The sequence below is a fragment of the Ambystoma mexicanum genome, chromosome 10, assembly GCF_040938575.1.
Source record: "Ambystoma mexicanum isolate Mex_15411 chromosome 10, UKY_AmexF1_1, whole genome shotgun sequence".
Classification (NCBI taxonomy): domain Eukaryota; kingdom Metazoa; phylum Chordata; class Amphibia; order Caudata; family Ambystomatidae; genus Ambystoma; species Ambystoma mexicanum.
Genome location: NC_090932.1, coordinates 677,270,286 through 677,288,523, shown reverse-complemented (window position 1 = coordinate 677,288,523; position 18,238 = coordinate 677,270,286). Strand labels below are relative to the sequence as shown.

The window sequence follows — 18,238 nt, the reverse complement described above, 5'->3', positions numbered from 1 at the left end:
GCCACGCAAATGTCCAAGTGCACTGCTTACAACATGAACTCCATCTCCAAAGTAGACGGCCTTGTGAAGACATGAGGAATTAACCTGCAAATTAGGCAAAAGACATGGATGCACAAGCACATAGCAATACACCATGCAGTGTACAATTCAACAACAATATCCACTAGGAATGTACTCACAGTATTGACTACAGACTGCCCACACAGCTCATGGGAGTCCTACGTCACTGTGTAAGTCAATGTCACTTGGGCACACCCTTTGCAATGCCATGGAAATGGGAAACAGGAGGGGTGTGTGTCTCACGAACCCAAGCATCTAACCCAAACTCAGGACAAGCCTGCATGTGCCCAGCCGGAATACAGTGGAAGCCCACGGGAGCCACACAAGGCAACACACTGAAAAAAAAAAAATCTAAAACGGCCATGTGGGGGACAGGGGGGGGGGGGGGCACCCAGGAGGTCCGAGGACAGGGTGCGCACCAACACCCACCTGTGTGGATGTTGGGGAAAGAAAACACCTCCATGGGCTCATGGCCTGCACGGCTATGCCAATGTGGGAGAACGGCTGCTATCGCTATCATCACCCTCTGCTGCTGCCACAGGAGGTGGTCTGCCACAGGAGGTGGTGGTGGTGCAATGGGAGGCAGCCCACGCAAAGCCCTGGTATGGTCCTCCATGGCAGCAAGCATGCGGGTGTGGAAGGTCTCGTTTTGGAGGATTATAGTGCGGAGGTCCCCATGCAGCACCTGACATGAAGCACGGATCTCCTCCCGAGTTGCCTGCATCTCAGCTGAGAGCGAACATGTGAGCCGCTCCAGCTGCTGTTCTGTCCTCAAGTTAGTGGAAGCCTCAAGGTAAACAAGAGTCTCCCTGAGGTGATGGAGTTCTACCCTCAGGGCTTCCCTGTGGCCCTGGGACTCTATTGATATCGATTGACGTAGAGTCTCCAGTGCCGCCCGTCTGTCCCTGTTGGACGCCAACATGTCCTCCCTGTGTGATTGGCAAATGGAGTCTGTTGCCTGCTGTAGTAGCTCCATCTGCCTGTCATGGGGGACAATGGAAGTGGCCACCCTCTCCTTTGCTTGAGCCATCATCTCAACTGATGCTGCCTGTTGGGTTGCCATACCGTAAATCGATTGTTCTCATGCGGTATTGCCTGGTGGCGTACGGCCACCGCGTCGGCGGGCACCACACCTGTTTGGGGCAAGGCGATCTGCGCCTTGCTGTGCCGGCACTGCCTGAGGCTGCAGGACTGCATTCCCCCTCTGATCTGCTGGCCCAGGAACAGGATCAGATGTTGTGGAGTATGACCCTGCATCCGTAACCGCCAAAGGCGGACTTACCAACACTGACATCCCCATAGAGGGTTCTACCCCTGGTACAGGTGTGTTGGACAGAACAGAATCCCTGCCAAAAACACTTACCTACGATGGCACATAGGTCTCATCATCCGAATCAGCACCTGAATAGAGGCCTGGGGAGGTGCACCCAGAGGCACCCCTCGATAGAATATTCTGCAGCAAGATTGGGTTCTCACCCACCACCACACCACGTCCCCCACTGGTGCCCGGTCGTGCCTGAGATTCCTCCTGGGTCTGCACCATCTCCTCAACCTCAACAGCATCAAGTGCGTCATCCCCTGGAAAAACATGAAAGACAAAAAATGGAAACAGGGATTAGCACCATAGCACACAAATAGGCCTTTCAAGCTACATAACTAGGACATGATTTACACGATTTACACATGTCCCACATGACTATAACCCTCCCATGCATGCACTGTCACTGAGTTTGAAGGGGACCCAAAAGGCAGACACTAATGACCCCTGCATGCTGGGTAGCACTGCCATCACACATTGGCCTGCGAGTGGCATGTCCAATACACATACATGACACATGCCATCACACAGATGGCATGTACCATAGCCATGGTACATTCCACAAGTACATCCATATGTCAGTGAATGAATACTGTCAGCCATCCTTGTGAGATGGACATGATGTGATGAAAAATGCTACATAGTGTGACAAAATAGGCATGTGCCACACACTGCAACACATCCAGTGTACAAAAATACAGTGATTGCAGGCCGATGTATACATCAATGGTTTGTCACTTCAACATGACAGGAAACAACTATCATGTTCCACATTCAAACATGCCCCAAAAATTCCTGTGATCAGGCCAATACTCAATTAGCCTGAATGGTCAAATCATTCATCTAACAAGGTAACACATGTGGGGTTCATCAATGACAGAAGCATGTCACAAATGGGACAATAGGGCTGAGGAATGCGTAGCCAAAGTGGGAGAATGGAAACAATCAGCCTGAACGAACACTGAAAAATAAAAACAATGTTGTTGCAAGATGCCACTTCAAGGGCAACTGCCGTAATGTTGAGCCAAATTACTAATGTGGGCAGAAGGGATACTGTCGCACCCAAATCCAAGGCCGCTGAATGTTTTGGATGAAGCACATGGGTGACCCATACCACTCGGGCACACACACCTCACCTGGCACTCAATCAGAACCCGTCACCCAAACAACATACACATGCATTACACACACATGCATGGGCACTCACCGGACAATGCTTCATAATCAGGTAGTCCTCCCACACCTTGGATCTGTTCCTCTGTGACGAAGGCCCCAGCAACAGACTCATGTTCAGTGAGTTTGTTGTCTTCTTGTGTAGACCCACCGCCAGTCACCAGAGTAGCGGCATGATTTGAGGCCAGCTTCTTCTTTGCTCTGCGTTTCAGGTCATTCCACCGCTTGTAGCAAACATCAGCTGAGCGCCTCACAAATCCAAGGCCACTTATGCGGTCGGCGATGGTCTGCCAGTGTGCCTTACGTTGACCAGGTGTGGTCTTGCACCCTGCAGTCACCAACATTTCGTGGCTATGTGCCGACACATAGTGCACAAGTGCATCAAGTTCCGGATCATTGAAACAAGGCTTCCTTGAGGTACCGCAGTGTGTAGCCATGTCTGGGGTCTCAGCCTGTCGTGCCAGAGCACCCTTCTTCCTCTTCTTTAAAGGTGGAGCAGAGGCAGAGTGGCTTACGCCGCTCTGGTCAGTAGGGGCAGAATCACTGGTGGACTGGGTAGTAGGAGTATGGGAATGCACAATGACCATAGTTCTTGATGCAGGCATTGGTTGCTGGGTAATGTTGGCAGGGGGAACATCAGTTTGATGGACTGGGACTGACACTGTCCTGGCTGGAAGAGTCAGAGCTGGGGCGGATGGAGCTGCAGCTGCCCCTGCAGCCTCCCCACCCTGCATACTTGGGGTAGCAGATGACATAGCTGCCCCAGATGCACGTGGATTGGGGACAACAACTTGCACCGCCACACGTGGCCTAGACTTGCTGACCTGGAAGTCAGCCAGGGAGTCATCCTGTGCCAGGTCAGGTGCCACAATGGGCTGGTCCAACAGGGGCTGAGCTTGGATGGTGTCAGCCACGTTTCCCTCAACCATGGGGGGGGGGGCATGGGTGTCCCTGATTGTTCCTCCACACATGGGGGCATAGGGGCACCCTGCAAATCCCAGCCACGTCCCCTACCACGCCCGCCACGCCCACCTTTTGAGGGTCGGCCACCTTTGCCTCCCTTACGGCTTGGTCGCCTCCCAGCCATGGCACTGATGTTGTTGTGCGTATGGGAGTTGCAGTAAACTATTGTCCTGGGCAATTGGGGGTCAAAGGGGTAGGATACCAGATGGAATTCGTACCCTAGTGCTCTAACAAGGCTGTCTGTGACCCCTGGGGGAAGATGACGGGTCACGCAACGCACATGCAGCCCAAAATCAAAAATAAACGTGCACACAACCCATCGTAGACCACGTGCGTGAAAAAATGAACTCGCACTACGCTGTGGCACCCAGAAACACACAAATAAGTGTACGCGTAATACACGCAGCCTACAATGACCTCTGAAGGGGAACGCGTCACACGGGGCAAGCACAGTTGCCAAGTACGTGCGGAACTCACGTCTGCCTGGAAAAAGAATGTGACAAATATGCGCGTGTGCGTGTTGGCAACACCCCCGCCAAAAGAAGAATTGTACGCTGTCTGAGGAGACAGGACAAAAGGAGAAGCGAACTCTGTTTGAGGAAACAGGCCCAACAAAAAATCAGAAAAGAGCTGTCGGAGGTAACGGAGTACGAACTAGAAACTCTGTGAAGTAATCGCGTGTGAAACGACAAGAAGTACAGATTTCACCCACTCGCTCGCCATGAAAAGCACGTACAAGGAAATGGCGTCCTACACGCAGCTTTTAAACCGGCCCACACGTACACGTCAGATACGCGTGTACGCGGGCGCTTTCATCCAAATACACGCGATGACACTCGGACGTGCAGTTTTTCCACGTGTGCTCTGTCATCACGTGCTATGAGGGAAACGCCCGCGCGCGGAATGTAACTTACGCGCTAAGTGCCTTTGGTCCAATGGAATCGCGTGCGTGCACTGACACGCTTACGCGCTAATGCCCTTTCCTCGAATTGCACGCTGACGTGCAATTTTTTCACGTGCCAAATCACTCCGTATCAAGCTGGCCACACGAAAACACACAGAAGACCACGCTCCTGCCCTGAATGCCATTTTCATGCCCCCCAGAGCCCCGAGCATGCTCCACAGCCCCAGGACCCAGTTGCCCACCCACGCCTGCCTCTGGGGTTGCCATGTCGGGCACACCACCATCTGAGACCACTGGCAACCCCCAGCCAGAGAAGCAGAGGGCCACCAGCTTCAATGCCACCGAAGTTGGTGTCCTGGTGGAGCAAGTCCTGGGGCAGTATGATGCCCTCTTCGGAAGTTCGCGCGCCGACAAGGAAGGACGGACCAGGATCTGGACGGACATCGTGACTGCCATCAACGCGGAGGGGGTGGCAGTCCGAAAATTCCAACATGTCAAGAAGCGCTGGGAGGACTTCAGGTCCAGGACCCTCAACAAGGCCCGGCGCCTCTTGAAGGCAGTGGATGCTAAGGGGCGCCGGGGCCACCTGTCGGAACATCAAATGAGGGTCCTGGAACGCATATCCCCAGCGCTCCACGTCCAGGTCCTTGAGAGGCAGACCCGTCTGAAGTCGAGCGGTAAGTGTACATGCATACTGATTGTAAGCTGTGCGTGTGGTGGTGTGCCAGTAGTATGCAGGTTGCACATGTGGTTTTGTAGGCCATGTATGGATGTGTATGTACAGGGCCGTGAGGCTAACACATGCGAGCCCTCTCATGTGTGAGGCACCTGGATGGTGCATGTGTGTGTAAGCTTGCATGACAAATGCAGATGTGTGAGCACAAATGCTTGAATGACTGTGCATGTAAGTTGGCATGGTTGTGGTGTCACACATGGATGTCGGTTCCAACTGCATGTATCTGCACCGTGTACATGTGCATGTGTGTGTACTTCACAAGGGTGCAACAGTGATGCAACATGGATGCTTGGGACACTGATATGTAGAAGACTAATTGCCAGATGTGACATGGATGCCGATCTCATCGCTGCGACAGTTGGTGGAGGTGTACACATGCATGTAAGTGTGGTGGCGTGTGTGCATGTCTAGTGCACTCCCTGTGTTTCATGTGATGTCTGGCTCACCTTTGGCTGCTCATGCTGTTGTATGTGTATGGATGGTGCTGGCTGTTGCCATATGGCTGTGGAATTGCTCAGGTTTGTGAGTTGACATGCCACGTGTGTTGGGGATTGTGATGCCATGTCTGAAGTTTGACACTGCCACTCATGTGCAACTGGCATGTGTGTATCAGTCCATTGTACAGTGTCCTGATGCCTGTCTCCTATCTCTCCCTGTCTGCAGCGTCAACTGATGAAGAGGGCGGAGAGGGTGCTGTGGAGCACAGCGACAGGGATCACACCACCAGCCGGAGACGCAAGGCCCGGCTCCCCTCCCAGGTTGTGATCTCGTCAGGCAGTGAGGAGTCTGGTGCCGCGTCCCAGGCCGCAGCTGCCGAGGGTAGGTCCAAGAGGCGGAGGTCGGAGTTGGACTCCTCGGCAGCAGAAGGGGCAGCTGAAACCCCAGAGGGTCCGACGAAGGAAGATGGCACAGAGTCATCCAGGTTGGTGGGGGGGTTTGGTGGAGGAGGAGGCGGCGCAAGGGACAGAGACAGGTCTGGAGGTGGGGATTCCACTGGTGCCAGCGGTGCTGGGCAGGGGCAGGGACAGGAGGCAGCACAGGCTGCCGCGGAGGTGCCTGTGTGTAATCCTGTCCCCGATCCTGTGACTGCATCATCCCGCACCAGCAGGGATGCCTACGTCCAGACCCATTTTCAGGGAGGGGGATCCGCTTACAACAACTGGCCTTCCTCTCCCTGCGGACGTGGCTATCCGGGACCGGGTTGAGCCTGTCCTTGGTGGGGTGGCGTTGTGTCAACGGGACATGCAAGGTGACCTGCAGTCTTTTCATGGGGAGACTGCACGTCATCTCGAATGGCTCGTTGACCACGTCAGCCTACTGGGACAGGTCACCCAGGCCGGATTCCTCTGTTTGCTGAACCTTGCTTCGACCCCCTCCTAACCTGAACCCCCTATGCGCCAGTCGTCCTCCGTGCCATCTTCCCACCCATGTATCACCGGGGGACCCTGTGGAGCTGCCTCTGACCGTGCGGCCAGGCTGGTGGAGGACACATCCCTGCCACAGTCGGGAGTCGGACGTCCAGCAGGGGTGGCCACCTCAACAACTGCACCCCAGCAGGAGGAGGATGTGCAGGCAGCAGGAGCCAGGGCACAGGCACAGCAGCAGCAACAAGGTGGGAGCCATGATGGCTCGGGGCCTTCGACATCGGAGGGGCAGGCATCGGCCGGAGGGCAGGAGGACCCAGGACGGGAAGTGTCTTCCGTGTGGCAGCGGTTAGGCCATGCTATAGATGCGGAGCGGCAGCGGGCGGAAGAGGCACGGCTCACGATGGTCAGGGCGGAGAACTCCATTCAAAGGGCTGTGAGGCGGGCCGAGTGCCTCGAGGCAATTCGCAGGGACCTGGAGGTCCGGATGTCATTGTCCCTGCGAACCCTCGGGGCCTTAGAAGAGGACCGCCTCCGGGACATCGAGCAGGAGTTCGATGATACACTGGCCCGGGAAATCAGAAAGTGAGCCATTGGACTAGCCCGCTGCCATTGTATATAGTTAATTAGTGTTAGGTTTCCTTTTGGTTTTCATTTCATTTGGGGCGCTTGGACAATGCCCCACCTTTTTGTATATAGTTCTTCATTAGGTAGGGTTTTTGTAGGTTTCCTTTCAATGGTTGGGCTCATGGACCCTGGATTTGTACTTTGTATATAGTTCTACACTGGATTTAACTTCATTTAAGTTTCTTTTTTACCATGGATCAATGGATGTGTCTTATTTTTACACTTTGGATTTGGTTGGACGTACAGACTCTTTGGACCCATTTGCTTTTGGATTGATTTGGATTCTGCTTTCACACATTTTTTTGGAATATTTTGGACATGCAGCTTTTTCTTCATTATTTCCATTATTGTGTGTGCTTTTTTTAAATTCATTTGGTTAATTATTGAATTCACATTTATTATATACTTTACTGATGTGGTCTTATCTCTTTTGTTTTGTGCATGTCACAATGTTGATCTTTTCACAGTCATGTGTCAACATTGCGTGGGTCTGAGGGACATTGATTCATGGCCATGCTGGTTATGTATTTTCTATCATGACTTTGGGAATTCAATGTGGGGTGTTTGGACTGGGGTGGGATTTGGGTGGCCATGAGGGGCATGGGTCTGGAGTGTGATGACCTGTCGGGGGGACATGTGTGGGGGCCTGCTGGCAGGTGCCCCTGACTGCTGGGGGTTGGGGGTGCAGGGGGACGTGTGGGGGCCTGCTGGCAGGTGCCCCTGACTGCTGGGGGGTTGGGGGTGCTAGGGGACATGTGTGGGGGCCTGCTGGCAGGTGCCCTGCACTGTTGGGGGGTGGGGTGCTGGGGGACATGTGTGGGGGCCTGCTGGCAGGTGCCCCTGACTGCTGGGGGGTGGGGTTGCAGGGGGACATGTGTGGGACATGAGTGGGGGCCTGCTGGCAGGTGCCGCTGACTGTTGGGGGGTGGGGGTGCTGGGGGACATGTGTGGGGGCCTGCTGGCAGGTGCCCCTGACTGCTGGGGGGTGGGGATGCAGGGGGACATGTGTGGGACATGAGTGGGGGCCTGCTGGCAGGTGCCGCTGACTGCTGGGGGGTAGGGGTGCAGGGGGACATGTGTGGGGGCCTGCTGTCAGGTGCTGCCGGGGGTTGGGGGAGCAGGGGGACATGTGTGGGGGCCTGCTGGCAGGTGCCCCTGACTGCTGGGGGGGTGGGGGTGCTGGGGGACATGTGTGGGGGCCTGCTGGCAGGTGCCCCTGGCTGCTGGGGGGTGGGGATGCAGGGGGACATGTGTGGGACATGAGTGGGGGCCTGCTGGCAGGTGCCGCTGACTGCTGGGGGGTAGGGGTGCTGGGGGACATGTGTGGGGGCCTGCTGGCAGGTGCCCCTGACTGCTGGGGGGTGGGGGTGCTGGGGGACATTTGTGGGGGCCTGCTGGCAGGTGCCCTGCGCTGCTGGGGGACATGAGTTGGTGATCATATTGCAACGTGACATGTGGCTTGGCTGGGGGGCATGCCCATGGTGGATGGGCTGCCTGCGGGACATGACCAGGGGTGCAGGGTAGTCCCCTGTGGTGTGGGCTGCCTGCAGGGGCTGTGGAGGGGGTAGAGGGGACACCTGGGAGGACCCACACTGCCAATTCACGTGTAGGACTCCCTGCGCACCCTCGAAATACGTGTTCCCTGCTCTGACAGTAATACACGTACCCAGCCCAATCGCGTGTGAAACTTCACGCGCACCCCCGAAATACACGTACCCAGGCCAATCGCGTGTGAAACTTCACGTGCATCCCTGAAATACACGTACCCAGCCCAATCGCGTGTGAAACTTCACGCGCACCCCCGAAATACACGTACCCAGGCTAATCGCGTGTGAAACTTCCCGCGCACCCCTGAAATACACGTACCCAGCCCAATCGCGTGTGAAACTTCCCGCGCACCCCGTAATATACATACCCTGCTGAAATCGCGTGTGAAACTTCCCGCGAACCCCAGTAATACACGTACCCCACTCGCACAGGCCCTTTCGCGTGTGAAAGTTCCAAGGAACCCCGTAATACACGTACCCTGCTGAAATCGCGTGTGAAACTTCCCGCAAACCCCAGTAATACACGTACCCCACTCACACAGGCCCTTTCGCGTGTGAAACTTCACGCGCACCCCAGTAATACACGGGCCCCGCTTGGCGTTTGCTGTTTGGCAGCCCTGTAAACTGGTCCAGGGTTAGCGCAGCCCTTTGCGCTGAATTGGGAATTTTGATGGCTTTTCCTTGCGCAAGAGCGTTCTTTGGGGCGTAACTGGCGCTGCTGCAGGGTCGCTGCGCCACGGCCGGTTTTGGAGGCTAAAATCCATGAATACGCTGTGCGCGGAAATCGATTTTAGCGCACGCGGCTGGCGCAGACATTCGCACACGCACACTGTGCGCCAGCCGCGTGCAACACTTTTGTGCGAAATTCTATGAATTACCCTCAAAATAGTTAGTTGCCTAAGAACTGGCTCAGTTGGGGATAAGATCTAACTTCAACTACATAGATCCAACTATAAGTGTTTACTCACAGAGAGAAAATATTTTGTTGCCCAAAAAAGTGAAGCACTTCTGCGGGCACATGAAAAGGGGGAAGCAGACTTGTAACTGGAAATTGGTTGTGGGTGAAGAGGTGAATGGGAATGTAACCCTTCACTGCTGCATATCAGCAGATGCTTGGTGGTGTCATTTCTCAGATTTAGACAGCAGTTCCGTCAAGCATGGTAATTTGAATGTGACTGTGCAATTAGCTGTAGCAACGTACTGTAAGGGTGAAACTTTCTCATTTAATATAGAGGAAGTGAGCAGGTCAACAGGGACCCAAAAAAAGGAAAAGCTTCTGGGCCAGACAGAATACCCATTGATCTCTACAAAGAAGACCTAATAGTCTGGGGACCTGTTGTGTAAAATGTTTAATGCCGTTATCAGACTTGGTACAGTCTCTGCCTCCTGGCAAAATGTGGTAATTGTACCAATATGCAAAAAGGGGACAGGGATTCCCCAGCTAATTACCGACCCATCTCTCTTTTGGACAGTGTTGGAAAGATATTCGCAAAAGTTGTCTTGTTTCATCTACAGGCTTGGGCAGATGGAAATGGCATAATTAATTATCTCAAGGCGGTGTAAGGAAGGCATGGTATCAAACAGTGAAGACAGACATAAGTGATCACAGTTCAAGGGTGTTTATTGAACTTCAATGGGTTGGTAAAACGCCTATCTAAATCTAAGGATGGGAGCAAGCAACGACCATCAAATAATAATAATGCAGTCCTAGTGGAGTCTTTTAAAATAAAAGGGCCTATACAATAAACCTATTGCCAATCCTTACTTCTAAATACAAAATGGTGTGGGATAACAATGTATGTAACAGAAAAGAGTTCAAGAAACTATATGTCAGGCTAGTTGAGCAGTTAGCTTCCCTTCCCCATGTTTTCAGCACGGGCAAGGCTTTGCACACACTCTAGCTTCTTGGCCACGAGGTAACAGTTCTGCACATAGGCATCAGGGTCTTCTGCACAAAGTCTCTCTCGCAATGACCGTCTCTTAATGCAGAGGGCCTGATGCAGCAAACAAAACACAAAAGTTCCTTTCCTTTGTCAAGGTTTCACTTTCACAAGTTCAAGACTGGTCTCCCTCATCTGGGCTCAGATCCCTTTTCGATGCCAGAATCGAAGACTTTCGAATGTGCGATGGGTTTTGCTTAACTGTTGCAGGACCACTTTGATTCACTTCACACAATTACACTTCACATGTATCTTCTGCTTTGGTTTCCTTTTGCCAAGATACCGTACAAAGACCTTTGAGTACATTCACAGTGCCGAACCACTCTGTCAATGGTATTGTATCTCTTCTTCTAACGTTCAAATATTCACCAGCAATTTAGCTTTACTTGCCTCTTTCATCACACGCGTTTTAACAGTGGTTCTTCTTGCGCTCACTTTACAATGTTGCTGCTTGCAACATTGACTTCAACATAGACCGGTCTCCCCAACTCACTGGCTGTGGTGTTCTCTGTTGCTTCTTTGTTCTTGGAGCCAAGGACGATAGCAGGGCATCTACTGCTCCTTCCATCCTTGAACAGTTCCGTGGGAGGACCCTCGATATCTCTGACACACAACACAGGATTCTTCATCCTTGTTTCCTGGTCTTAAGTTTTCTGCTTTGAAGGTTTCTTGAAATTAACGGCTTGGTGTCAGTGAGGTCAAGGGTGTTGCCCCTCTCACGAACCTCTTGTGCCTGGCTGTTTTTCTCCCCTCGTTCAACTGCCAACTCAAACCTGCTGTACCTTTGTGTGTTTTGCCTGTCTCAGAGTGTGCTCTCGTGCTCCGCCTTTTATCCATGTGGGGAGAGTTAAAGGAAGTCAGATGTGAGTGATTATCGATAATTGCCTGACCTCGCCTGACCATAGTGTTGGGACATGTTTATGTTCATGGCTTGGGTGTGAGTCTGTTTTCTCCCAGAATGGGCTGTCCGTCAGAAAGTGGGGATGGGGGGAGGTTGAGTTTCTAAATATCTCATCGGGTAAGATGGGATAAAGGTGTTACAGGGAAGAGAGGGATACTGCGTCTCACTATCCAGTGTCCCACTCGCACCCCGAGTACCCCTCACCCACGTGATCCTCCCAGCCAGGTCCATCCCCAGGAACTAGATCCAAAAGCAATGGCCCTTTCCTGGCCACCTGGATGACAAGTCCCCGGGGACTAGCGGGTGAGCCACCTTCTGGTTTTACAACGGGGACCTTTGAACAACGTTTTCGGCTATTCCTATTGATCTAGAAGTACAGTGTGCTACTGAAGATGAAGGTGTACACTGTATTTGTGGATCTCAGGACAGCCTTTGATGGAGTCTCACAGGAAATTCTTTGTCAGATCTTAAGCGATAGGGGAGCTCCCCCACATTTGATCTCTAACATACAATCATTGTACTCTGAAAATAAAGCAGTTGTGCACTTTGGTCTCACTGGAGTAATAACCACTCCTTTTGGCGTGATGAAGGGTGTAATGCAATGATGTGGCATTGCCCCCTGCTTTCAGTAATTACATTGAAGAAATAATTAATGTATTAATACAGAAGTACATGGATTGTCCAAGGATGGCCCAGGATAATTATCCTGCTTTATTATAAGCTGATGATTCAGTGATGCTGTCTACCTCCCCTCAAGGCCTAAAGGCCACCTTGGATGTTTTTCTGAACAAATGTAAGGACCTTGAGCTCCAATTGAATGTCAGAACGACAAAGGCCATGTTCTTTAAACCACAGTTCTCCAAGCATAGCGCACTGACTATTAATGTGCATGACTGCAAATTAGAACAGGCTCTATTCCATGATTATTTGGCAATCAGGTTCCACAAGAACAGTGGATGGTGTTCACAGATGGAAAAAGCTTGTACCAATTTGGGAAAGTATAGTGGGGTAACACATTCGTTTTTTGTGACACATGTAAGTGGGGCTATTTCACCTGCCCCGAGTTATAACGAAAACGGGCAATACCAGCATCTGTTTTTGGTGCAGAAATCTGGGGATGTGGTAGTACTCGTACTCAAGATGAAATTGAAAATATGTTTTTGAAAAAATTGCTGTTACTGCCACAAAGTTCCCCTGCAGCATTATTACACTTGCAGTATATCAGTCTGATTGGAGGCTTACTCTCCCTTAAACCAGTTTTATACTCACTTCGACTGTGGAGTCTAGGGGAGTATCGAGATGCACTGAGACACCTCTTTAGTAAGGAGGAGAGGGGGGGTGCATTCCTTGGTTAGTGTGAGGGGTCAGGAATGCGAGGCAGAAAACTTGATTTTCACAAGAAGCAATTTTATTAACTTAAAAGAGTCTGATAAACGCCTATCGATATCTGTCCCTCATGCTTACACATACAACAAAGACATTTTCAGGTAATCATATGGCTGTTCAAGTTCAACAAAAATAATAATTGTAAGCAAATATTCTTGTAACCAGGGTCGGGTCCCCTTCCCCAGGATCAAGGCAGAATTTCCAAATAAAAGCTCCAATGGATACATTTTGCTTCCAGTAATAGATTCCACTTCAAAATGTAGCACACAAAGGTTTCTCCCAAAAGCAAAGTTTTGGTTCCAACACAAATCTCCTTCACTTCTGGAGGGCTTCACTTGGCGTCATGATTGTCTTATAATCAAACATAGTTTATCACAAAGTTCCCACAGGCTTCTTTTATCAAACCAAACTTTGTCTTCACTTTTCCAATGAATATTTCAAAATAATTTCTATTCTCTTGAGAAAGAGAACTACTACACACTTCTTCTTATTCATCAGGATGGTTTTGCCATTGTTCATCAAACATTTTAGTGGCTTTGCCACTTTCTTTCCACCACAGCCTTTTACCACAATGCAGTACTTTAATGTCTTCTTCCTGGTTCACTAACCTGCAAAGACTGCCACTAACAATTTCTTTCCTGGTGTACTCGCCTGCCAGGATGAATCTACTAACTCTTCTACAAGTACTCTGTTGTGTGGTTTACTTAAAAGCAAAAACAGAGAGGTGATGGCTGGAAAGTTTAGAATGACTCTTAACCTCTGTCATTGCTCTGGGCAACCCTACCCGGCCCTTGTTGTTCGCCTGCCAAGCCATTACAGAAAGGGCAAGACCATATGCAAATCAGGCTTGCTCCCACCCCAAAAGGGGCTGTCCAGCTCAAACTGCTAGGTCACATCCCTTCTGCAGAAGACCGAAAGAATCCCCAGACATGTTTCAGCCTTGTTGGGTCTCATCAGTGAGGAGTAGCTTGGGTCTCCTCACTCATGACGCCCAACAAGGCTAAAACATGTCTGGGGATGCTTGTGGTCTCGTGCAGAAGGGATGTGACCTAGCAGTTCGGACTGAACTACCCCTTTGGGGGTGGGAGCAAGCCTGATTTGCATTTGGTCTTTCCCCTTTTGTAATGGCTTGGCAGGTGAAGAACAATGGTCTGGAGGGTTACCTAGAGCAATGCCAGAGGTTAAGATGTATTCTAAACCTTCCAGCCATCACTTTTTTTGTAAAGCTGTGGTTTACTTCAAAACATCAGTAAAGTCTTTGACTTTCAATAACAGTAAGATTCATACATTTTTCCGTAAGGATACAACATCCATTGATTCTGTTTCTTTCACTGTTTGATTGGCCATATACAATGCAGGTTATATTCCTCTCCCCTTGCCGCTTTCCTGCCACCTTCTGGTTTTCACTATCACACTGGGTAATTGTTGGTATTGTCTTTTATTCAAGTTTATCTCTCCAAGAAAGCTGTTTTCCCTTTTTATTTCCAGCGACTCTTCATTTGCTTAGGCAATGCTTGTTATACGTCTCACATATTGCCCCCTCTTTACTTTTGCAATGGTGGTTATACTTTGGGTTCAATACTGCCCCCTCTTTCCTTGGGCAATCGTAGTCAGTCTTTCTTAAATATTGTTCTTCTGTTACTTGGGTAGTTATAGTTATACAGTTTCGCCTTTTGTTTCCTTTTCATATATGTTTTAGGCCAACAATATTTTCTTTCATTAGTTCTGTATTTAAAAGTTGTACAAGCAGACAACGGTTTACAACAGAGCACCCCGGGGTCACCTGTCAGAGGCCAGCTCACTGGTGTCTCGCTGCGCATCCATCTATCCCAATGCTGCTGCCACATCTTCTCTGTTCTTCAGGTTAGGAGCTTCTGACCGCTCAGGTTGCAGTTCTGTGACTCATGCCTTCCAGAACAGGAGCCCACATTGCTCCTCTCACTTCCCAGTGCTCACCAGCCACCAGAGACAGGCACAAAGCGCAGAGAGTGCTTCTCTCCCACGGGGTAACCTGCAATGGCAGCACTGCGCAACCTCTACAACTTGGGCCAGGGCCATCTTAAGCACTTTTGGGGCCTTGGGCACAGACATCCACCAAACCAAAGGAATTAAGTGATTAAAAATATCTAGGCAATACAAGATTAAATGAGATGCCCAGGATCACACATTGGTTAAGAGGTGAAGCTGGGATGTGTGCCAACTCTGGAATTTATGCATTTGAACACTTTATTTTCCAGTTCTTACCATGAACTAAAACAATCTCATTTTATAAAACGGACTTGGAAAGTACACAAATCACATTACCAAACATGACAATTTTTAAAAACAAAATATAATAGAACAGTGTTACGCAAAATGGGAATGATTCTAGCTCCATTCTCTCAATTGTCAAGTGAAGTATACAAGTACCAGCATAACAATTGATGTGATTTAACAGATTTAATCTGAGTTTGTCTTTTGTATTTTAAAGCTTTAAATACTTTTAAAAAAAACACTGGCTTGTGAAACTGTCATTTATAAACGTGCAGAAAAACCTTTGACTTTTACTAAAAAGCAAAGCGTTTTTTGTGTCAAATGAGCAGACCTCAAAATATGCTTGCCCGAGGCCTGCAACATCTGGTCTGCTATCTCTTCTGTCTACCACCCCTTCGTCTCAAATGGCCTACATAAGAAGAAAGATCAAGTAATGGGCCAACTGATGCCACCAGCATGGGAAAAGGCAAACCTAACAGAAGATAGCACAGTAATGTAAGATATATTAGACGATTTTACTGGGATCACTGCATCGTCTGCTGCCAGGATGCAAGCATGAATGCTTTGTTTCCACAGTCTTCAATTTGTATACTTATTCACCTTATGGGCTAACAGTTTATGCTCATCATTGGATGCGACTGCTCAGTTTTACAACACCCTATCTGAACAAACCAATTTCTAGACCTTCACCATACGGATGAGAAGCTTGTTTTTATAGCAACCCCTATCTGGTGCAGATACATTGCTGATAATAGCACCTGTTGTGCTGCACAACCAAGTACATAAGCAGGCAGGTCTATAAACCTCAGACATAGGAAAGGCTCAGCCAGTCTTCCTGCAATGTGCTATTCTAATCTTGCATTTGAGCACGTATTTCTGTAATGAGTGCTTAACACAATGAGCAAACTTCGGAACCATTGTGGCACTCACTTTATCAATATGCATTTCAACTTTGGCTATTGCACATGATCAACATAATTCCCATAGGAAGGAAAGCATGCTACACGAGTTGTGCCGTAAGGAACACACAAACTATGTATACCACAGTGAACACAGAAAGCATTACATGATGAATTGATCACAGCAGAATGTACTTGTCGGAAAAGACAGGCAATCGGTTTAGAGCCTCAGCAGCACGTCATGCAATATCCTGACGTGTGCTTTTTCAGTCTGGTGAACAGTGGAATCTTACTTCTTTAGATCATGCAGCCTTCTGGGGCTCCCCTCCAAGGTGGATCCTGAGGAAAGGGCCCCTTTTGCTCTCCCATAAAAACGTCTCTTACTGGGGCTTCTCCTTGTCACGACTCTCATCACCCGCCACATACACAGCAATGGTCCCGGCTTTCTCGGCTCTCTGCCCCTGCTGCATACGCGGTCGCTGATAACCTCTCCTGCTACTACTGCTGCCCCACTTCTCTTGATCTGCAACTGTGGGATTTTTGTGCCTCTGAATCCCTCTCTTCCTCATCTGTGTCTATGGCATTATGGGACTTGAAGTCCCCAAAGGTGGTGGTCTTTTTTATCACAGATTTTGGTTTTAACTTTTCCTTACTCTTTATTATGAAACCTACAGCTAAATAAGGATTTTAAAGGCTTTAAGGGTTGGTTCTCTATTTCATAGTTCATGCCATCAAGTATTCTGGCACTATAGAAGTCTCACCCTCCAAAGAAGATGAATACAGTGTCTGTCCTAGCAGAGCCCTCCTATTACCTTGGGGGCCTTCTCTTCACAGATGATCCACCTAGCTAATGCCACCCCAAGGGTTAGGATCAGGATGCGTCTGCCTTTCCCTGGCCACCTGGAAGGAGGTGTTAGGCAGGGATTTTGTGAGGACTCCTGCAGGATTCATCACAGTAGCCTATGTAAAAGAGCAACTGATAGCGTTAAATGAAGCTGGATTGTGGGAGGTCCCTCACAATATAGACAAATCTGCTACATGTAGGATTAAGAGAGCAGCAATTTTGAGGACAAGAGAGACAATGATAGAGACAGCAAATAGGCTAAAGTTGAGTCCATTTTGTTCGCTATGCAAAATAGACTTTGGTTTTGAATGCTACTTTGATTATTATATTCACCCCCCCCTTATGAGATCTCCTTGTATATGCGGTTTAGGATAGGGACATTATCATTAGCATCCTTTACCAAATCTTGGGGTTTTGGTGGGTTAGATATTTGTCAGCTCTGCAGGTCAGGTATGGAAACTGGTATTCATTTTCTGTTTATTTGTGAGGTGTTGAAATTACTGAGACGCTGATATCTAAGACCGCTTTTAAGGTCAGTTGTTTTCAGTCAACTGCAGAAGCATTGACGTTTTGCAGAGGTTCAGCTGAGCTCTATGTAGTATTTACAGTGGCCCGTTACATCCATAGGGCTTGGGTGCTTAAATCGAAAGCTTTGGAAACTATTAACAATGAAGGAAGTAAGCTTGATTTTTTTTTTTTTTGCCTTGATACTGCTAAAAGGTTGTACAGTTGATTGGTCCGTGGGGTCCTTTGAGGCGGCGAGCTTGCACTCCTCTCTGTATCTCGTAACAATGTATAATTCTGTTTTATCTCATTTTAGGATCTTAAAATATGCATTTACTGAAGGTTTTATGTAAAATTAGTTTTTTTAGCTTTTTATCATGCATTTGTATTAGCTTTGTATGATCTTTTATTTCCTTTGTAACTTTATAGTTTTATAACGAATAAAGTATTGACTGACTGATATGTTAACTAAAAGAGAGGGTAAAACGAATTAAACGGCATTCTTTCTTCATAGCTGATTGTGATGCATGTTTAGAGTTGGTCTCTATGACATCATGACTTCTGAGTTGGCTCAACTGTTCCCCTTCTCTTGCAGGTTTATTGGCACGTGCTTTGCCCTCTTCTGGTATATCTTTTCTCTCGCACACGTGGCACTGTTTGTCACCAGATTTAGCTACAGCGAACAGCTGCAGTCCTTTGTGGGGGCACTTATTGTTGGGACCTACAATGTGGTGGTGGTGATTGTCCTAACCAAACTCTTGGTTGCTATGCTCCATAAAAGCTTTCAGCTGATAGCCGTAAGTAGCTTAGTGAATATTA

The 18,238-nt window shown here is 49.3% G+C and overlaps 1 protein-coding gene across 2 annotated transcripts in view; it reads left to right on the top strand.

Annotated features, from left to right (window-relative positions):
• Positions 1-18,238, top strand: part of TRPC1 (transient receptor potential cation channel subfamily C member 1) — a 489,142-nt gene that overhangs the window by 369,584 nt on the left and 101,320 nt on the right. The window contains exon 11 of one of the 2 annotated variants that reach the window (XM_069618262.1): positions 18,015-18,216. The exons of the other annotated variant lie outside the window; for it this stretch is intronic. Coding sequence (XP_069474363.1) covers positions 18,015-18,216 — 202 coding nt within the window. The remainder of the gene's footprint in view (positions 1-18,014; positions 18,217-18,238) is intronic. 2 annotated transcript variants of the gene reach the window in all.